Here is a 24,010-nt window from a genome sequence, read left to right as displayed (position 1 = left end):
TCTATTACCAGTTCACTCTCAGCAAAATAAATGCATCTGAAGTAAAATAGATAAAAAGGGACCTACTGTATAGCACAAGGAACTATATTGAATATCTTGTAGTGACCTATAATGGAAAAGGAGATGAAAGAACAGAAAAACCTCAGGAAAAAAACTTAACGAAACAAAGATAGGTAATTTACCTGATAAAGAGTTAAAAGTAATGGTTATAAAGATGCTCACCAAACTCAGAAGAATGAGTGAGCATGGTGAACTTCAAAGAGAGAGAAAATATAAAAAAGTACCAAAGAGAAGTCACAGAGCTGAAGAACACAGTAACTATAGTGAAAAATACACTAGAGGGGTTCAAGGGCAGGTGAAGCAGTGGAAAGTACTGGCAAACTCAAAGACAAGGCAGTGGAACTCACCCAGAGAACTAAAAGAAAAAAGAATTTGTTTTTTCATTAAGATAACTTAAGAGATTTATGGGACACTATCAAGCACACTAACAGTATAGGGATCCTAGCAGGAGAACAGACAAAGCAGCAGAAAACTTATTTTAATAAGGAACAGCTGAAACCTTCCCTAACCTGGGGAGAAAAACACAGATCCAGGAAGCCAAGAGAGTTCCAAAAAAGAGGAACCTAAATAAACCCATACCAAGACCCATTATAATTAAAATATAAAAAGCTTAAAGTCATGGAGAGAATCTAATGAGAAAAAACAGCATGTTACACACAAGAGAATCCCATAAAAATATCAGATTTTTCAGCAGTAATGTAGCAGGCCAGAGGGAGTGAAACCGTTTATTCTCCTGAAAGATAAAAGCTTATAACCAAGAATATATTATACTACCCAACAAAATCATTCAGAATTGGAGAGATGAAGAGTTTTCTAGAGAAGCAAAAGCTAAGGGGAAGGCCACCAATAAACCAGCCTTATAAGAAATGTTAAAGGGACTTCTTTAAGCTGAAAAGGGCACTCATTAGTAATAAGAAAAAATATCACAGTATAAATCTCACTGTTAAAAGGTAGGTATACTATGATAAAGGAGGCAAGAATATACAATGGAGCAAAGACAGGCTCTTTAATAAATGGTGCTGGGAAAACTGTACTGCTACACGTAAGACAGGAAAATTAGAACATTTTCTAACACCATCTACAAAAATAAAATGGATTAAAGACTGAAAGGTAAGAACAAATCCTATAAACCTCCTAGAGGAGAACACTAGGGAGAATACTCCTAGGGAAAACACTGTGACATAAATCACAGCAATACGTTTTTGGATTTGTCTCCTAGAATAATGGAAATAAACATAACCAAATAGGACCTAATTAAACTTAAAACCTTTTGCACAGCAATGAAAACTGCAAACAAAATGAAAAGACAACTTATGGACTGGGAGAAAATATTTACAAACAATGTGACGAAAGGTTAATATCCAAAATATACAAACACCTCATACAACACATTATCAAAAAAGACAACCCAATATCCCTACCCAATGGGCAGGATACCTAAATAGACAGTTCTCCAAAGATGACATACAGATGGCCAACAGACACATGAAAAGATGATCAGGATCGCTAATTGTTAGAGAAATGCAAATCAAATCTACAAAGGAGTTCTCACACCAGTCAGAATAGCCATCATCAAAAAGTCTACAGTGCTTCCCTGGTGGCGCAGTGGTTGAGAATCTGCCTGCCAATGCAGGGGACACAGGTTCGAGCTCTGGTCTGGGAAGATCCCACATGCCACGGAGCAACTGGGCCCGTGAGCCATAACTACTGAGCCTGCACGTCTGGAGCCTGTGCTCCGCAACAAGAGAGGCCTCAATAGTGAGAGGCCCGCGCACCGCGATGAAGAGTGGCCCCCGCTCGCCGCAACTAGAGAAAGCCCTCGCACAGAAACGAAGACCCAACACAGCCAAAAATAAATACATAAATAAATTTATATTAAAAGTCTACAGATTTTGGGGAAAGTGTAGACACATTCATTCTCTAATTGTGGCGATGGTTTTATGGGTGTTTACATATGTCAAATCTTATCACACTATGCTTTAAGTATGTACAGTTCATTGTATGTCAATTGTACCTTATAATCTATAAAACTCTTAGGCCATGACTTAGCAAAGTTCTTAAAATATCAAATGTATTGAAGATGAACAGTATGAAGAAATGCAAATGATAATGGCCGGTATTCTCCAGTTATACTAAGTAAAATAAATATGAATATTATTTTCTCAAAAAAAAGTCTACAAATAATAAATGCTGGAGAGGGTATGGAGAAAAAGGAACCCTCCTACACTGTTGGTGGGAATGTAAGTTGGTGCAGCCACTATGGAGAACAGTACAGAGGTTCCGTAAAAAGCTAAAAATAGAGCTACCATATGATCTTACAATCCCACTCCTAGGCATAACTGGAGAAAACTTTAAGCTCACCTCATCTCATGAAAACACCAAAATCACAACTGCTGAACAACCATCAACAAAAAAACAGTGGAACCTACCAAAAAAGATATTTTACATTCAAAGACAATGAAGAAATGACAACTGAACAGTAACAGGGGTGGTTTTGCAACAATCAAATCCCATACCCGCCAGGTGGGTGACCCACAAACTGGAAAATAATTATACTGCAGAGTTTCTCCAAAAAAACGTGTGTCCCAAGCCCTACATCAGGCTCCCCAGCTTGAGGGTCTGACATCAGGAGGAAGAAGCCCCAGTGCATTTGGCTTTGAAGGCCAGTGGGGCTTGAGTGCAGTAGCTCCACAGGACTGGGGAAAACAGACTCCACCCTTGGAGGGCACACACAATGTTTCACGTACACTGCGACCCAGCAGAAAGCAGGAACTCCATATAAGCCTGGGCTGTACCTACCTACAAGTCTTGGAGGGTCTCCTGGGGAGGCAGGAATCGGCTGTGGCTCACTGCGGGGGCGGGGGGGGGGGGGGACCAAGGATACTGGTGGCAGAGGCTCCAGAGAATACTGTCAGAATGAGCTCTCCTAGAGGTCGCAATTTTGGCATAAGGACCTGGCCCCTTTCAACAGCCTTCAGGCTCCAGTGCTGGGACGCCTCAGGCCAAACAAACCAGCAGAGGGGGAATACAGTGCTACCCATCAGCAGAGAGGCTGCCTAAAGTCCTCAGCCAACAGCCACCAATAAACACACCCCTTGACATGGCTCTGCCCCCCAGAGGGACAAGACCCGGCTCCCCGCCCCCCCTAGTGTGCAGGCATCAGTTCCTCACAGCAGGAAGCCTGTATAAGCCCCAGGACCAAACTCACCCACCAGAAGCAAAGGGAGCAGGCACCAGAAGCAAAACGGAGCTACGATCCTGCAGCCGGTGGAAAGGAGACCACAAACACAGAAAGTTATAAAAAATGAGATGGCAGAGAAATGTTCCCGATGAAGGAACAAGATAAAAACCCACAAGAACAAGTAAATAACTGTAGATTGGCAACCTACCTGAAAAAGAAAATGATAGTAAAGATGATCCAAGATCTCGGAAAAAGAATGGAGGCACAGATCAAGAAGATACAAGAGATGTTTAACAAAGAGCTAGAAGATTTAAAGAACAAACAGATGAACAATACAATAACTGGAATGAAAAATATACTGGAAGAATCAACAGCAGAATAATTGAGGCAGAAGAACGAATAAGTGAGATGGAAGACAGAATGGTGGAAATCACTGTCGTGGAACAGAATAAAAAATGAAAAGAAATGAGGACAGTCTAAGAGACTAAAGCAACTAGAAGAAGAAGAACAAACAAAACGCAAAATTAGTAGAAGGAAAGAAAGACCAGCAGAAATCAATGAAATAGAGATGAAGAAAACAATAGAAAAGATAAAACTAAAAAGCTGACTCTGAAAACATAAACAAAATTGATAAACCTTTAGCAAAACTCATGAAGGACAAAAGCGAGAGGACTGGAATCAATAAAATTAGAAATGAAAATGGAGAAGTTACAATGGACACCACAGAAATACAAAGGATCATAGGAGACTACTACAAGCAACTATATGCCAATAAAATGGACAACCTAGAAGAAATGGACAATTTCTTAGAAAGGTACAACCTTCCAAGACTGAACCAAGAAGAAATAGAAAATATGAATAGAGCAATCACCAGTACTGAAATCGAAACAGTGATTTAAAAACTTCCAAACAAAAGTCCAGGACCAGATGGCTTCACAGGCGAATTCTGTTACCTATTCTTCTGAAACTATTCCAAAGATTGCAGAGGAAGGAACACTCCCAAGCCCATTCTATGAGGCCACCATCACCCTGATAGTAAAACTTAGACAAAGATACCACAAAAAAAGAAAGTTACAAGCCAGTATCACTGATGAACATGGACGGAAAAATCATCAACAAAATACTAGCAAACTGAATCCAACAATACATTAAAATGATCATACACCATGATCAAGTGGGGTTTATCTCAGGGATGCAAGGATTCTTTCACATCTGCAAATCAGTGTGATACACCACACTGACAAACTCAAAAATAAAAACCATATGATCATCTCAATAGATGCAGAAAAAGCTTTTGGCAAAATTCAACACCCACTTATGATAAAATCTCTCCAGAAAGGGGGCACAGAGGAAACACACTTCAACATTATAAAAGGCCATATATGACAAACCTACAGTTAACATCATTCTCAACAGTGAAAAGCTGAAAACATTTCCTCTAAGATCAGGAACAAGACAAGGATGTGCAATGTCGCCACTTTTATTCAACAGTTTTGGAGGTCCTAGCCACAGCAATCAGAGAAGAAATACAAGGAGTCCAAACTGGTAAAGAAGAAGTAAAACTGTCACTGTTTGCAGATGACATGATATATATAGAGAGAGAATCCTAAAGATTCTACCAGAAAACTACTAGAGCTCATCAATGAATTCAGTAAAGTTGCAGGATACTGAATACACAGAAATCTCTTACATCCCTATACAGTAACAGTGAAAGATCAGAAAGAGAAATTAAGGAAACAATCCCATTTACCATCACATCAAGAAGAATAAAATACCTAGGAATAAATAGACCTGTACTCCGAAAACTTAAGACGCTGATGAAAGAAACTGGAGATGACACAAATGGATGGAAGGATATACCATGTTCTTGGATTAGAAGAATCGATATTGTCAAAATGACTATACTACCCAAGGCAATCTACAGATTCAATGCAATCCCTATCAAATTACCAGTGGCATTTTTCACAGAATTAGAACCAAAAAAAATCTTAAAATTTGTATGGAGACACAAAAGACTCCAAATAGCCAAAGCAATCTTGAGAAAGAAAAACGGAGCTGGAGGAGTCAGGCTCCCTGACTTCAGACTACAATATAAAGCTGTGGTCATCAAAACAGTATGGTACTGGCGCAAAAACAGAAATATAGATCAATGGAACAGGATAGAGAGCCCAGAGATAAACCCATGCACCTATGGTCAGTTAATATATGACAAAGGAGGCAAGAATATACAATGGAGAAAATACAGTCTCTTCAACAGTGGTGGTGGGAAAACTGGTCAGCCACATGCAAGAGAATGAAATTAGAACATTCTGTAACACCATACACAGAAATAAACTCAAAATGGATCAAAGACCTAAATGTAAGGCCAGACACTTTAAAACTCTTAGACTAACATATAGGTAGAACACTCACTCTTTGACATAAATCACAGCAATATCTTTTATGATCCACCTCCTAGAGTAATGAGAATAAAAACAAAAACAAACGAATGGGACCTAATTAAACTTAAAAGTTTCTGCATAGCAAAGGAAACCATAAACAAAATGAAAAGACAACCCACAAAATGGGAGAAAATATTTGCAAAAGAAGTGACCAACAAGGGCTTAACTTCCAAAATATACAAATATCTCATGAAGCTCTATATCAAAAAAACCCAAACAGCTCAATCAAAAAATGGGCAGAAGATCTAAATAGACATTTCTCCAAAGAAACATATAAATGGCCAAAAAGTACCTGAAAAGATAATCACCATCACTAATTATCAGAGAAGTGCAAATCAAAACTACATTGAGATATCACCTCACATCAGTCAAAAAGGCCATCATCAAAAATCTACGAACAATAAATGCTGGAGAGGGTGTAGAGAAAAGGGAACCCTCTTGCACTGTTGGTGGGAATGTAAACTGGTACAGCCACTATGGAGAACAGTATGGAAGTTCCTTAAAAAGCTAAAAACAGAACTACCATATGACCCAGCAATCCCACTCCTGGGCATATACCCAGAGGAAACCATAATTCAAAAAGATACATGCGCCCCAATGTTCACTGCAGCACTATTTACAATAGCCAAGACATGGAAGCAACCTAAGTGTCCATGAACAGAGGAATGGATAAAGAAGATGTGGTACATATATACAATGGAATATTACTCAGCCATAAAAAAGAATGAAATAGTGCCATTTGCAGCAACATGGATGGACCTACAGATTATTATACTAAGTGAAGTAAGACAGAGAAAGACTAATATCATATGATATCACTCATGTGGAATCTAATTTTTTAAAAAATGATACAAATGAACTTATTTACAAGTGAAACAGACTTACAGATATTGAAAACAAACTTATTGTTACCAAAGGCGAAGTGTGGGGGGAGGGATAAATCAGGAGCTTGGGATCAATATATACACACTCCTATATATAAGATATATAATCAACAAGGACCTACTGTATAACACAGGGAACTCTACTCAATATTCTGAGATAACCTCTATGAGAAAAGAATCTTAAAAAGAATGAATATATGGATATGTATAAGTGAATCAGTTTACTGTACACCTGAAACTAACATGACATTGTAAAGCAACTATATTCCAATAAAACAAAACAAAAAAAAACATGCATGCATCCCAGTGTACAAAGCAGCACTATTTACAATAGCCAAGACATGGAAGCAACCTAAGTGTCCATTGACAGATAAATGGATAAAGAAGATGTGGTACACGTATACAATGGAATATTACTCAGCCATAAAAAAGAATGAAATAATGCCATTTGCAGCAACATGGATGGACTTAGAAATTATCATATTAAGTGAAGAAAGACAAAGGTGGACAAATATATGACATCACTTATATGTAGAATCTTAAAAAATGATATAAATGAACTTATTTTTACAAAACAGAAATAGACTCACAGACATAGAAAACAAACTTATGGTTACCAAAGGGGATAGTAGGGGGTGGAAAGGAGGGGGGAAAATTAGGAGTTTTGGATCAACACATACACACTACTATATATAAAACAGATAGAAACAACAAGGACCTACTGTACAGCACAGGGTACCATATTCAATATCTCATAATAACCTATAATGGAAAAGAATCTGAAAAAGAATACATATGTGTATAACTGTATGACTTTGTTGTACACCTCAAACTAACAAAATTGTCAATTAACTACTTCAATTTAAAAATGGTTAAAATAAAAAGATTTTTAATTTTAAAGGTAGATATATTAGTAAAAGTAGTGGATTTATAAAGCTAATATAAAGGTTAAAAGACAGAAGTGGTAAGATAACTACAATAACTGCTTAAGGGATACACAGGATTAAAAGATACAAAATGTGACATCAAAAACAAAACGTGTGTGGAGCTTTAGAATGCCTTCAAACTTAAGTTGTTATATTTATAATGGTCCATTTTAAGTTGATAAATGTAAGCTTCATGGTAACCACAAACCAGAAACCTGTAATAGATACACAAAAGATAATGAGAAAGGAATCTAAGCATACCACTAAATTCATCAAATCACACAGGAAGAGAAGAGAGAAGAATGTAACAGAGGACCTATAAAACAGCCAAAAAACAATTAACAAGATGGCTGTAAGTATCTACCTATCAATAATTTAAGTGGACTAAATCCTCTAATCAAAAGAAAGAGTAGCTGAATGGATAAGAAAAAACCAAACACCTATCTATATGCTGCCTACAAGGGACTCACGTCAGATGTAAAGACACACACAAAGTGAAGGAATGGAAAAATATATTCTATGCAAATGGAAACCAAAAGTAAGCTGGATCACTGTTCTTATATCAGACAAAATAGACTTTAAAACAAAGACTATGGGCTTCCCTGGTGGTGCAGTGGTTGAGAGTCCGCCTGCCGATGCAGGGGACACGGGTTCATGCCCCAGTCCGGGAAGATCCCACATGCCGCGGAGTGGCTGCGCCCGTGAGCCATGGCCGCTGAGCCTGCGCGTCCGGAGCCTGTGCTCCGCAACGGGAGAGGCCACAACAGTAGGAGGCCTGCGTACCGCGCAAAAAAAAAAAAAAAAAAAAAAAAATTTGGGTTGCTCTGAAATTACCTTTTGGCTGTTGAATTCTGCTTTTTTAATGCACCATTACTCAGAGTCTGAACACCATGATTCTGGCTTTATAAGTGTTACCAAAAGTTGTTAAAATGGGACTATGTACCAGTGCCCTGGAAGCATGGGGGAAAAAGAGGCCAAGCCTGGAAAGGCTAAATTGGAGGCCTGCCCTCTTAAGAAGACCAAGGATTGCTTAAGTCCTTTTTGCATTCTGTCCCCTTCCCGTCCCACTCCCACCAAGGGAAAAAAAACAAAGACAAAGCAAAAACACCTGGAAGGGGAAGGAACCCTGGTAATTACCCACTGCATCATGTATTCGGACAAGGAGCCACATGCCAATTAATAGTTATAATACTCCCAGAATAAAAGTAATTAAAGGTTGAAGGTTGCCTGGAATCAAGACTGAATAGAGAGAAATCAGGGAACCTGATCAGAGAAAAGCACTTTTATAGGTAATAACACTTAAGAACAGAACTTCCCCCTACCTGAGCTGCAGAGCTAGGGCTGGAGGCATAATCTTTGCTCCTATCCTGCCGATGAGGGTCGGGAACACACCTACCAGCTCCACTACGGTGATGTGTCGAAGATCCAGGCCACATTGTGCTTGCTGGAAAAAAAAAAAAAACAAAATAAACAAACAAAAAAAACCCAAGCAGGGAGGTGTGAGCATGGCTAAAGAAAATTCCATGTCAAACTACAGACCCACAGGAGCAGCACTGTTCTGTTTGGGGAAGTTTATTTGCCCACTCCAAACTGTCCTGAAGATAGCTGAGAAATTCGAGTTCAACTAGTGGCTATAAAACCTAAATAGCTTCCTAGAGGAATCATTCAGAAATGGCTTGGCAGTGAGATTTTGAAAACCTAAGCAAAATGGCAATGTATGTATCTCCAGATGGGCTGAGACTTTGCATGAGGCAAATTTCCTAAAAAGTGTCCAAGACCACCCCCAGAGGATTCTAATTTGTCTTTGCAAGGACAAAAGAATATTTCCAGTGTCCCACTATCTGCCCTTGTTTTCACCCCTCACACCCGCCTTCCCGAAGCCCCCCGCAACATGAGCATGGTGAAGAAATAAGGATAAGCGATTCCAACCCTCATCTGATGCCCTGGATTTTTACATCTGGTGACCTGGCCTTGGCGGTTGCCACCCAGGGAGAGCCCTTGACGGCCTGGCTCTGGTGACCAGCGGGGCTGGAATTCCTGGGTCCCATGCGACTCTAACAGTTCTTGGTGGGCTACCACCCCTGGGGCATTGCACAGACAGCAGACTGAAACACACCCCCAGTGTCTGTGGAAGAGGCCTCATGTTTTTGTCCTGGATCATCAAACTTAAGGGCAGGTTTCAGGCTTGGCGTACATCTAGAGGCCTATAGAGAGGCCCTTGGGGAATGCAGGCCAGGGATGCCATCTTTGTGTTCTCCCTCTAGAGATTTTCCCTGTTACACCCAGGCAGGGGAGGTGATACATGGTCCCACCCACTACAGACTGAGGCTCCTGGCCCTTCCAGACCAGAAAGCCTGTTTGGGAAAATTTGAGAGCTACCTCAAGTGGGCCCTCCCAGTGCCACCCAGGCAGGAGCCCAAGTTATAGCCCTAGGCACTGTGGAGTGTGGCCCACATCTGATAGGAAGGGTTTGTGAGAACACCTGGAAGCTGTGTAACCCAGCAACTCTTAAGCTGAGAGGAGGGTGGGCAGAACTGATGGCTGCCAGGGCAAACAAACTGGCCCTGTTCAGCCAGGGAACTTGCGGCACGAGTTGGCTTGACTCAAGGCCGCCAACAAAGAGCATTAGTGGCATTTGAGGTGTTTTTCCTGCTGTGCCCAGGAAGGGAAACTGATTCACAACCTCACTTATTACTGAATACTATACCTTCAGACCACCTGACCAAGGAACCTAACCCTAACACACAGGAAGCTGCCTCGCCCATCTAACAGCCATGCTTACGGTGGCGCTTGAATAGAGTACAGCCCATGGCTTTCTCTGTCTGCAAAGGAAAACTGGTAGCCTCACCTAACCAAAATATTCAGTGCACACTCTTGCCTGATTTGAGTCCCCAGACAATGAGCCACGCAGGCCCTGGGTCCCGTCCTGCTGCTTTGCCAGGGCAGGGAAGCTAGTTCATAGCCCCACCTACTGCTGGGAATAGTAGTACCCAGTACAAAGCATTTAGTAAGCCTGACCAGAATCCACACAGTCATGAAGCCCATCCTACAGCTGCATTTGGGCAGGGAACCAAGATAGCAGACCTATTCAGCTGCTCTCAGCCAGTGGCACGCCCCCACCGCTAACCTCAGAGCTCTAACAGATGCCTTGACCAAACTGACCCTAATAACGGGCTCCACCTGCCCAAGGATGTTACCAGCAGACATGTCCAGAAACCTAAACAGAGCTGACTGGTGAAGAATTGTCTCTGCCAAAGTAAACCTGAAAGTCTGGAAAAAGAGATCACTTATTCAAATGAACAGACACTGGTATAAAGAATCAAGGATCGTGAAAAAGCAAGTATGTATGATACCACCAAAGGTAAGTAATAAAGGGCCAATAACTGACCCTAAGGAAATGGAGAGCTATGACGTTTCAAAGAATTCAGAATAATCATCTTCAAGAGGTTTTGTGAGCTACAAGAACAGACAACTAAATGAAATTAGAGAAGTAAACAAAATGAGTTCAACAAAGAAATATAAACCATGAAAAAAATCATAGAGCTGAAGAATAGAATAACTGAACCAAAGAATTCAATAGAGCGCTTTGGACTTCCCTGGTGGTGCAGTGGTTGAGAATCCGCCTGCCAATGCAGGGGACACAGGTTCGAGCCCTGGTCCGGGAAGATCCCACATGCCGTGGAGCAACTAAGCCCATGAGCCACAACTACTGAGCCTGTGCTCTAGAGCCCACGAGCCACAACTACTGAAGCCCATGTGCCACAACTACTGAAGCCCGCGCACCTACAGCCCGTGCTCCCCAGCAAAGAAGCCACCGCGATGAGAAGCCCACGCACCACATCAAAGAGTAGCCCCCACTCGCCACAGCTAGAGAAAGTCTGCGCACAGCAACAAAGACCCAATGCAGCCTGAAATAAATTAAGAAGAAAAAAAGAGAGAGCTTCAAAAGCAGACTCAACCATGCAGAAGAAACAAATCCTGGAAAACAGGCCATTTGAAATTATCCAGTCAGAGGAACAAAAAGGAAAAATAATGAAAAAAGATGGAAGGGAGCCTAAGGGACTTATGGTACACAAAGAAAAATATTCAAATTTTTGGAATTCCAGAAGGAGAAAAGGGACAAAAAGTGTATTTAAGTCAATAATGGCTGAAAACTTCCCAAACCTGGGGAGAGAACTAGACATCCAGATTCAAAAGGCCCAAAAGATCCCAAATAGGGTGAACCCAAATAGGGCTACACCAGGACGTATTATAATTAAATTTTCAAAAGTCAAAGTCAAAGAATTTTAAAAGCAGCAAGAGAAAAGAGAGAAGTTACATACAAGGGAACCTCCATAAGACTATCAGTGGATTTCGTAATGGAAATTTTTCAGACTAGAGAATGGTAGGACATATTCAAAATACTCGGGAGAGGGGGGAGGGGGATTTCCCTGGCAGTCCAGTGGTTAAGACTTTGCCTTCCAATGCAGGGGGTGTGGGTTCGATCCCTGGTTAGGGAGCTAAGATTCTGCATACCTCACAGCCATAAAACCAAAACATAAAACAGAAGCAATATTGTAACAAATTCAATAAAGACTTTAAAAATGGTGTACATGAAAAAAAAATCTTAAAGAAAAATATTGGGGGGAAAACTGTCAACCAAGAAATTCTACACCCAGTGAAGCTCCCCTTCAGAAATAAAGGAGGGATAAATACTTTCCCTAAATAACGAAAGCTGAGAAAATTCATCATCACTAGACATGCTTTACGAGAAACGTTATAGGAAGTTCTTGGAGTGGAAGTACAGTCAGCCCTCCATATCCACGGGTTCTGCATCCACAAATTCAACCAACCGTGGACCATGTACTATGTGTACAACTGGAGGATCCTTGGATGTGGAACCCACAGATACAGAGGGCTGACAATGGGACATGAGCATCCACAGATTCTGGTGTCCCCAGCAAGTCTTGCAACCAGTTCCCTGCAGATACTGAGGGCTAAATATAAAAAGGATGATAATTAACATCATAAAAACATAAGGCAGTGTAAAACTCACTGCTATGGAAAATATAGTCAAACTTGGATTCTGTAATATGGTAATAGTGGTATGTAATTCACTTACAGCTCTAGTTTAAAAGTTACAAAACAAACATGGTCAATGGAGACAAGATGGCAGAGTAGGGGAACATGAGCTCACCCCTTCTTACAAAAACACCAAAATCTCAACTAACTACTGAACAACCATCAACAAAAAATATGCTGGAGGGACTTCGCTGGTGGCGCAGTGGTTAAGAATCTGCCTGCCAATGCAGGGGACAGGGGTTCAAGCCCTGGTCCGGGAAGATCCCACATGCCACAGAGCAACTAAGACCGTGTGCCACAACTACTGAGCCTGTGCTCTAGAGCCCATGAGCTACAACTACTGAGCCCACAACTACATGCCGCAACTACTAAAGCCTGTGCTCCACAACGAGAAGCCACCGCAATGAGAAGCCTGCACACCGCAGGGAAGAGTAACCCCCGCCTGCAACTAGAGAAAGCCCACACGCAGCAACGAAGACCAAACACAGCAAAAATAAATTAAAAAAACAAACAAACACTGGAACCTACCCAAAAAGATACCCTACATCCAAAGACAAAGCCACAAGATGGTAGGAGGGGCACAATGAAATCCTATACCCACTGGATGGGTGAACCACAAACAGGAAAATAATTATACAACAGAAGTTCTCCCACAGGAGTGAAAGTTCTGAGTCCCACATCAGGCTTCCAGCTGGGGGGTCTGACAATGGGAGGAGGAGCCCCCAGAGAATCTAGATTTGAAGGCCAGTGGGGTTTGATCACAGGGATTCCACAGGACTGGGGGGAAACAGAAACTCCACTCTTGGAAGGCACACATGAGGTCTCATGCTCACCAGGACACAGGGGGAAAAGCAGTGACCTCATAAGAGACTGGGCCAGATGTACCTGCTAGTATTGCAGGGTCTCCTGCAGAGGCGGGGGCGGGAGGGGGCGGCTGTGGCTCACTGCGAGGACAAAGACACTGGTAGCAGTAGTTCTGGGATGTACTCATTGGCGTGAGCCCTCATGGAGGACGCCATTTTCTCATCAACAGCTGGCCCCACACAACAGGCTGTAGGCTCCAGTGCTGGGACACCTCAGCCCAAACAACATTAAACGCTCCAACATTAGCATTATTGAAGTCCGAGAAGGAGAAGAGAGAGAGAAAGGACCTGAGAAAAATATTTAAAGAGATAATAGCTGGGGTTTCCCTGGTGGTGCAGTGGTTGAGAATCTGCCTGCTAATGCAGGGGACATGGGTTCAAGCCCTGCTCTGGGAGGATCCCACATGCCGTGGAGCAACTAGACCCGTGAGCCACAACTACTGAGCCTGTGCGTCTGGATCCTGTGCTCCGCAACGAGAGGCCGCGATAGTGAGGCCTGTGCACCATGATGAAGAGTGGCCCCCGCTTGCCACAACTAGAGAAAGCCCTCGCACAGAAACGAAGACCCAACACAGCAAAAATAAATTAATTAATAAACTCCTACCCCCAACATCTTCTTAAAAAAAAAAAGAAAGGAGATAATAGCTGAAAACTTCCCTAACGTGGGAAAGGAAACAGTCACCCAAGTCCAGGAAGTGAAGAGAGTCCCAGGCAGGATAAACCCAAGGAGGAACATGCCAAGACACACAGTAATCAAATTGACAAAAAGTAAAGACAAAGAAAGAACATTAAAAGCAACAAGGGAAGAGCAACAAATAACATACAAGGGAATCCCCATAAGGTTATCAGCTGATTTTTCAACAGAAATTCTGCAGGCCAGAAGTGAGTGGCATGATATATTTAAAGTGCTGAAAGGGAAGAACCTACAACCAAGATTACTCTACCCAGCATGGATCTCATTCAGATTTGGAGAAATCAAAAGCTTTACAAACAAGCAAAAGCTACGAGAATTCAGCACCACCAGACCAGGTTTGCAACAAATGCTAAAGGAACTTCTCTAGGCAGAAAAGAAAAGCCCACAATTAGAAACAAGAAAACTACAAATGGAGAAGCTCACTGGTAAAGGCAAGCATACAGTAAAGGTAGGAAATCATACACACAAATATATCAAAACCAGCAATCGTGAGAAGAGGAGAGCACAAATGCAGGATACTGGAAATGCATTTGAAATTAAGAGGAGCAACTTAAAACAACCTTGTTTATATATAGACTGCTGTATCAAAACTTCATGGGAACCACAAACTGAAAATCTACAGATCACAAGAGAATAGAACAAAAGAAGAAAAGAAAAAAGACCCACGAAAACAAATCCAGAACAATTAAGAAAATGGCAATAAGGAACATACATATCAATAATTACCTTACACATAAAGAGATTAAATGCTCCAACCAAAAGACAGACTAGTTGAATGGATCCAAAACCAAGACCCGCATATATGCTGTCTACAAGAGACCCCCTTCAGATCTAGGGACACATACAGACTGAAAGTGAGAGGATGGAAAAAGGTATTCCATGCAAATGCAAATCAAAAGAAAGCTGGAGTAGCAATGCTCATATCAGACAAAATACACTTTAAAATAAAGACTGTAACAAGAGACAAAGAAGGACACTACATAATGATCAAGGGATCAATCCAAGAAAAAGATACAAGAATTATAAATATATATGCACCCAACATAGGAGCACCTCATATATAAGGCAAATACTAACAGTCATAAAAGGAGAAATTGACAGTAACAATAATCATGGGGGACTTTAACATACCATTTTCACCAATGGACAGATCATCCAGACGGAAAATCAATAAGGTACACAGGCCTTAAATGACATATTAGACCAGATGGACTTTATTGATATTTATAGAGCATTCCATACAAAAGCAGCAGAATACATGTTCTTCTCAAGTGCACATGGAACAATCTCCAGGATTGATCACATGCTGGGCCACAAAGCAAGCCTCGGTAAATTTAAAGAAAATTGACAACATACTGACAACAATTGACAACAAGCATATTTTCTAACCACAATGTGAGGAAATACTATAAAGAAACAAACACATGGAGGCTAAACAATATGCTACTAAACAACCAATGGATCACTGAAGAAATCAAAGAGGAAATGAAAAAACACCTAGAGACACATGAAAGCACAATGATCCAAAACCTATAGGACTCAGCAAAAGCAGTTCTAAGAGGGAAGTTTATAGCAATACAATCTTACCTCAGGAAAGAAGAAACATCTCAAATAAACAACCTAAGCTTACACCTAAAGCCACTACAGAGAAAGAAGAACAAACAAAACCCAAAGTTAGCAGAAGGAAAGAAAAAATCAGAGCAGAAATAAATAAAACAGAGATGAAGAAAAGTTCAATGAAACTAAAAACTGGTTCTTTGAAAAGACAAACAAAATTGATAAGCCTTTAGCCAGACTCATCATGTAAAAAAGGGAGAGGGCCCAAATCAATACAATCAGAAATGAAAAAGAAGTTACAATGGACCCCACAGAAATACAAAGGATCATAAGAGACTACTACAAGCAACTATATGCCAATAAAATGGACAACCTGGAAGAAACGGACAACCTCCCAAGACTGAATCAGGAAGAAACAGAAAATATGAAGAGACCAACCACAAGTAATGAAATTGTAACTGTGATTTAAAAACTCCCAACAACCAAAGTATAGGACCAGCTGGCTTCACAGATGAATTTATCAAACATTTAGAGAAGAGTTAACACCTATCCTTCTGAAACTACTCCCAAAAAACTGCAGAAGTAGGAACACTCCCAAACTCATTCTATGAGGCCACCATCACACTGATACCAAAACTAGACAAAAATAGACAAAGATAACATACACACACACAAAATAACAGGCCAGTATCACTGATGAACATAGACACAAAAATCCTCAATAAAATACTAGCAAACCAAATCCAACAATACATTAAAAGGATCATGCACAATGATCAAGTGGGATTTATCCCAGGGATGCAAGGATTTTTCAATATCTGCAAATCAATCAGTGTGATACACCACATCAACAATTTGAAGAATTAAAAATCATAAGATCATCTCAATAGATGCAGGAAAAGCTTCTGACAAAATTCAACACCACTTATGATAAAAAACTCTCCAGAAAGTGGGCATAGAGGGAACCTACCTCAACATAATAAAGGCCGTATATGACAAACCTATAGCTAACATCATACTTAATGATGAAAAGCTGAAAGCATTTCCTCTAAGATCAGGAACAAGACAAGGATGCCCACACTCTTGCCACTTTTATTCAAAATAGACTTGGAAGTCCTAGTCACAGCAATAAGAGAAGAAAAATAAAAACAATCCAAACTGGAAAAGAAGACTGTCACTGTTTGCAGATGACATGATATATATAGAGAGAGAATCCTAAAGATTCTACCAGAAAACTACTAGAGCTCATCAATGAATTCAGTAAAGTTGCAGGATACAAAATTAATACACAGAAGTCTGTTGCATTTCTATACACTAACAATGAAATATCAGAAAGAGAAATTAAAGCAACAATCCCACTTATCATTACATCAAGAAGAATAAAATACCTAGGAATAAACCTACCTAAGGAGGCAGAAGACCTGTACTCTGGAAACTATAAGATGCTGATGGAAGAAATTAAAGATGACACAAACAGTTGGAAAGATGTACCATGTACTTGGATTGGAAAAAATAATATTGTCAAAATTACTATACTAGGGCTTCCCTGGTGGCGCGCTGGTTAAGAATCGACCTGCCAGTGCAGGGGACATGGGTTCGAGCCCTGGTCCAGGAAGATCCCACATGCCACAGAGCAACTAACCACAACGGGTTCGAGTTGTGTGCCACAACTACTGAAGCCCACGTGCCTAGAGCCTGTGCTCCGCAACAAGAGAAGCCACCGCAATGAGAAGCCTGTGCACCGCAATGAAGAGTAGCCTCAGCTCACCGCAACTAGAGAAAGCCCGCGGGCAGCAATGAAAGCCCAATGCAGCCAAAAATAAAGAAAGAAAGCAATAATTCAAAAAAATTTTACTATACTAACGAAAGCAATCTACAGATTCAGTGCAATCCCTATCAAATTACCAATGGCATTTTTCACAGAATTAGAACCAAAAAAAATCTTAAAATTTGTGCGGAGACACAAAAGACCCTGAATAGCCAAAGCAATCTTGAGAAAGAAAAATGGAGCTGGAGGAATCAGGCTCCCTAAGTTCAGACTATATACTACATGGCTACAGTCATCAAAATAGTATGGTACTGGCACAAAAACAGACATATAGATAAATCGAACAGTATAGAAAGCCCAGAAATAAACCCATGCATCTATGGTCAATTAATCTATGACAAAGGAGGCAAGAGTATACAATGGAGAAAAGACAGTCTGTTCAATAAATGGTGCTGGGAAAACTGGACAGGTACATGTAAAAAAAAATGAAATTAGAACATTATCTAATACCATACACAAAAATAAAATTAAAAAGGACTAAAGACCTAAATGTAAGACCAGATACCATAAAAATCTTACAGGAAAACAGGAAGAACACTCTTTGACATAAATTGCAGCAATATTTTTTTCTATCTGTCTCCCACAGTAATAGAAATAAAAATAAACAAATGGAACCTAGTTAAATTCAAAAGCTTCTGCACAGCAAAGGAAACAATAAACAAAAAGACAACCCACAGAATTGGAGAAAACATTTGCAAGCAATGCAACCTGCAAGGGATTAATCTCCAAAATTTATGAACAGTTCGTGCGGCTCAGTATCAAACAAACAACCCAATCAAAAAACGGGCAGAAGACAGACCTAAATAGACATTTCCCCAAAGAAGACATACAGATGGCCAAGAAGCATATGAAAAGATGCTCAACATCACTAACTATTAGAGAAATGCAAATCAAAACTACAATGAGATATCACCTCACACCAGTCAGAATAGCCATTATCAAAAAGTTTACAAACAATAAATGCTAGAGAGGGTGTGGAGAAAAGGGAACCCTCCTACACTGTTGGTGGGAATGTAAAATTGGTACAGCCACTATGGAGAACTTAAAGTATGGAGGTTCCTTAGAAAACTAAAAGTAGGGCCTTCCCTGGTGGCACAGTGGTTAAGAATCCGCCTGTCAATGCAGGGGACACGGGTTCGAGCCCTGGCCCAGGAAGATCCCACATGCTGCGGAGCAACTAAGCCTGTGCACCACAACTACTGAGCCTGCACTCTAGAGCCCGTGAGCCACAAATAGTGAGCCTACATGCCACAACTACTGAAGCCCTCATGCCCAGAGCCTGTGCTCTGCAACAAGAGAAGCCACAACAATGAGAAGCCCGTGCACCGCAACAAAGAATAGCCCCCACTCACCACAACTAGAGAAAGCCTGCACAGAGCAACGAAGACCCAACACAGCCATAAATAAATAAATAAATAAATAAATAAATTTATAAGGCAAAAAACCCCTAAAAACAGAGCTACCATATGATCCCGCAATCCCACTCCTGGGCATATAACTGGAGAAAAACATGGTTCAAAAGGATACATGCACCCCAATGTTCATTGCAGCTCTGTTTACAATAGCCAAGACATGGAAGGAACCTAAATGTCCATCGACAGATGAATGGATTAAGAAGATGAGGTACATATATACAATGGAATATTACTCAGCCATTAAAAAGAAAGAAATAATGCCATTTGCACTAACATGGAGGGAGCTGGAGATTATCATACTAAGTAAAGTAAGTCAGAGAAAGACATATCATATGATATTGCTAACATACGGGATCTAAAAAAAATGATACAAATGAACTTATTTACCAAACAGATATAGACTCACAGACTTAGAGAATGAACTTATGGTTACCAGGGAGGAACAGTAGGGGGAAGGGATAGAGTAGAAGTTTGGGATTGACAGGTACACACTGATATATTTAAAGTAGATAACCAACAAGGACCTACTGTATAGCACAGGAAACTCTGCTCAATATTCTATAATGACATAAATGGGAAAAGAATTTGAAAATGAATAGGAACATGTATAACTGAATTACTTCGCTGTACACCTGAAAGTAGGACAACATTTTTAATCAACTTTATTCCAATATAAAATAAAAATTTTTTAAAAGGTAACTTAGTAAAAAAAAATGGTAAAAATAACTAAAACTACAGTAATTTATTAGGTACACAATATTAAAAATTGTAACATCAATAACCTAAAATGTGAAGGGAGGAGAAGTTAAAGTATAAAGCTTAAGACTTTATTGAAGTTAAGGTGGTATTAGTTTAAAATAGTGTGTTTTAATTTTAAGATTTTTTAGAATGTAAGCCTCATGGTAACAAGTGATACATCTGAATTACAAAGAATATGCTAAAGTCAAAGCATACTAGTACCTCACAACATCAAAACACAATAAAAGAAAGCAGGGTAAGAAGGAAAAATGGATCTAGAAAACAACCAGAAAACAATTAACAAAATGGCCTAAGTCCTTATTTACCAATAATTACTTTAAATGTAAACAGATTCAGTTCTCCAAACGAGAAACAGAATAGCTAAATGGATTTTTTTAAAAAAGATTCAATGATATGCTGCCTACAGGAATGACTTTAGCCTTCAAGACACACATAGGCAGAGTAAATGGATGGAAAAATATTTTAAGCAAATAACTAAAAAGTCAGGGGTAGTTAAATCAGACAAAATAGGCTTTAATTTTTAAAACGGTAAAAGAAGACAAAGAAGGTGATTTTATAATGATAAAGGGATCAATATATCATGAAGTTATAAAGATTATAATTATTGATGTGCCCAACATTGGAAAACTGAAATATCAATACATGAAGCAAAAACTAATAGAGCTAAATAAAAGGAGAAGTAAACAGCAATACAGTAATAGTTGGGGACTTTAACACCCTACTTTCAACGATGGATAGATCATCCAGACAGAGAAATCAATAAGGTAAGAGCAAATTTGAACAACACTATAGACCAAATATAATCACAGAATATCCTATCCAACATCAGCAGAAAACACATTCTTCTCAAGTGCACACAAAACATTTTCTAGGATAGACCATATGTTAGGTCACAAAATAATTCTTAGAAAATTCAAGAAGACTGAAATCATACCAAGTATCTTCTCTGACCACATTGGTATGAAACTAGAAATCAGTAACAAGAGGAAACTGGAAATTCACGAATACATGGAAATTAAACAACATTCTCCTGAATAACATGGATCAAAGAAATTAAAGGGGCAATAAAGTATCTTGAGACAAAAAGTGGAGAAACAACATGCCAAAACTTATGGGATGCAGCAAAAGTAATTATAAGAGGGAAGTGCACAACAATAAAAACATTAAAAAGCAAGAAATTTCCCAAATAAACAACCTAACTATGCCTTAAGGAGCTAGAAAAAGAAACTGAGCCCAAAGTTATTAGCAAGAGGAAGGAAATAATGATTAGAGAAGAAATGAATGAAATTGAGAACAGAAAAACAATAGAAAACATTAACCAAACTAAGAGTTGGTTCTTTGAAAAGATAAACAAATTTGACAATCCTTTAGCTAGACTAACCAAGGAAAAAAGAACTCAAATCAACAAAATTATACATGACAAAGAAGACATTACAACTGATACAACAGAAATACAAAGTTTATAAGAAGGTATTGTGAAGAGCTCTACACCAGTAAACTGGACAACCTAGAAGTGGTGGAAAAATTCTTAGAAACATACAAACTATCAAGAGTGAATCATGAAGGAATAGAAAGTCTAAATAGACCAACTACTAGTAAGGTGATTAAATAAGTAATCAAAAATCTCCCAGTGAAGAAAAGCCCAGGACCAGATAGCTTCACTAGTGAATTTTGCCAAACATTTAAAGAAGAATTAACACGAATCCTCAAACTCTGCCAAAAAAATAGAAAAGGAGGAAACACTTCCAAACTCATTTTATGAGGTCAGCATTACCTTGACACCAATGTCAGAAAAGGACACTATCAGAAAAATACAGATCCATAACCCTGATTAATATAGAAGCAAAAACTCTCAAAATACTAGCAAACTGAATTCAACAGCATATTAAAAGGATAATTCAGCACGACCAAGTGGAATTATACTTAGGATGCATTGATGGCTCAACATACACAAATCAATGTGATACATCAGATTAATAGAATGAAAAAAATCATCTCAATATATGGAGAAAAAGTATTTGACAAAATACAACTTCTGTTCATGACTAAAAAAAACTCTGGTAGACAAAGAAGGTACCTCCCACAGTTTACATCATACTCAGTGGTGAAAAGCCAAAAGATTCTAATGGCATTTTTACATAAGTAGGGAAAAAAAGAACAATCCTAAAGTTTGTAGAGAACCACAAAAGACCCCTAAATAACCTAGCCATCCTTAGAGAATAGAACAAAGCAGGAGGCCTCACACTTTCTAATTTCAAGCTATACTATAAAGCTATGGTAATTCAAACAGTATGGTACTGGCCTAAAAACAAACAAAAAAATCAAATGGAACAGAATTGAGAGCCAAGAAATAAACCCAAGCATACACAGTCAACTAATATTTGACAAAAGAGCCAGGAATATTCAATGGAGAAAAGACAGTCTCTTTAATAACTGGTGCTGAAAAAACTGGATATTTACATGTAAAAAAAATGAAAAAAAGCCCCTATCTTATACTACTTATAAAAAGGAACTTCAAGTGGATTAGAGACTTAAATGTAAGATCTGAAACCATGAAATTCCTAGATGAAAAAACAGGAAAAAGAGCTCCTTGATATAGGTCTTGGCAATGATTTTTGGATATGACACCTTAAGCACTAGCAACAAAATGAAGAAAACAAACAAGTGGGATTACATCAAACTAAGAAGCTTCTGCACAGTAAAAGAAACTATCAACACGTGAAAAGACAACCTACAAAATGGGGGGAAAAAACTGCAAACCATGTATCTGATAAGGGGTTAATATCCAAAATATCTAAAGAACTCATACAACTCAATAGCAAATAAATACATACTCTAATTTAAAAATGGGCAAAAGACCTTAATAGACGTTTCTCCAAAGAAGATATATGAAAGGCCAACAGATACAAGAAAAGATGCTCAATATCACTAGTAATTAGAAAAATGCAAATCAAAATCATGAGGTATCACCTCATGCCTATTAGGACGGCCATCGTCAAAAAGACACATAACAGCACTGCTGCTCTACATGGATGGAGCTTGTGTGCTGTTGGTGGGAATGTAAATTGGTGCAGACACTATGGAGAACAGTATGGAGGGTGCTCAGAAAATTAAAAATACAACTACCATATGATCCAGCAATTCCACTGCTGGGTATTTATCCAAAGAAAAACACTAACTTGAAAAGATATAAGCATCCCCATGTTCTCTGCAGCATTATTTACAATAGCCAAGCTATGCAAACAACCTCAATGTGCACTGATGGATGAATGGACGAGGAACATGTGATAGGTAGAATGGAACATTATTTAGCCACAGAAGAGTGAAATCTTGCCATCTGCAACATGGATGGACCTTGAGGGCATTATGTTAAGTGAAGTAAAAGAGGAAAAGGTAAATATCATATGATCTCTCTTATGTGTAGAATCTTAAAATAAAAAAAGAAAAACACTGAGCTCACGGATATAGAGAATAGATTGGTGTTTTCCTGAGGTGGGGGCTGGGGGTTGGGCAAAAATGGGTGAAGAGGGTCAAAAGGTACAATTTACAGTGATAAAATGAAAAAATCATGGGGACGCCATATACAGCTTGGTGACTCTAGTTAATAATACTGTACTGTATATTTGAAAGTAGCTAGGGGAGTGGATCCTGAAAGTTCTCATCATGAGAAAAAAATTTTCGCCACTAGGTATGGTGATGGGTGTTAAATGGACTACTGTGGTGATCGTTTTGCAATATATACAAGTATTGAATCGTTATGTTGTACACCTGAAACTAATGTTATATGTCCATCATACCTCAATTTTAAAAGAAAGAAAATGGGGCTTCCCTGGTGGTGCAGTGGTTGAGAGTCCGCCTGCCGATGCAGGGGACATGGGTTCGTGCCCCGGTCTGGGAAGATCCCACATGCCGCGGAGCGGCTGGGCCCGTGAGCCATGGCCGCTGGGCCTGTGCGTCCGGAGCCTGTGCTCCGCAACGGGAGAGGCCGCAACAGTGAGAAGCCCGCGTACCGCAAAAAAAAAAAAGTTCCAGCCCCCAGAGCTGGCTCTTGGCAAGAGCCTCGGGAACGTGACCCACTCAACCATATGCCAGAAAATCTCATCGGGAATGCCAATGGCAGTAAGGGAACAAAAAAGTAATTTAAGATGAATATGACTAAATGGGAAAAGAAAATTTAAATTGCTGAATTATTAGAACACCAAGTTTTTATTACAGTTCCACTGAAATATCTCTGGGGTGACAGAATTGGTAGACAAGTTAGAAAAGGTAGAAATATACATTTTTATTATTCTAACTGAATCACATAAGCCAATCAAACCTTTCCTTGAAGGCTCTGCTTAA

At 39.6% G+C, this 24,010-nt stretch overlaps 1 protein-coding gene across 2 annotated transcripts in view; it reads right to left on the bottom strand.

Annotated features, from left to right (window-relative positions):
* The window catches only part of SRPX (sushi repeat containing protein X-linked), a 100,512-nt gene that overhangs the window by 3,704 nt on the left and 72,798 nt on the right, over positions 1 to 24,010 (bottom strand). For both annotated transcript variants that reach the window (XM_067722586.1, XM_067722587.1), the window contains one exon: positions 8,815 to 8,936. In XM_067722586.1, the coding sequence (XP_067578687.1) occupies positions 8,815 to 8,936 (122 nt within the window). The remainder of the gene's footprint in view (positions 1 to 8,814; positions 8,937 to 24,010) is intronic.

The sequence above is a fragment of the Pseudorca crassidens genome, chromosome X (genome assembly GCF_039906515.1).
Source record: "Pseudorca crassidens isolate mPseCra1 chromosome X, mPseCra1.hap1, whole genome shotgun sequence".
NCBI classification, from domain to species: domain Eukaryota; kingdom Metazoa; phylum Chordata; class Mammalia; order Artiodactyla; family Delphinidae; genus Pseudorca; species Pseudorca crassidens.
Note: the sequence above shows the minus strand (reverse complement) of the source record. Positions and strands in the feature narration are given on the sequence as shown.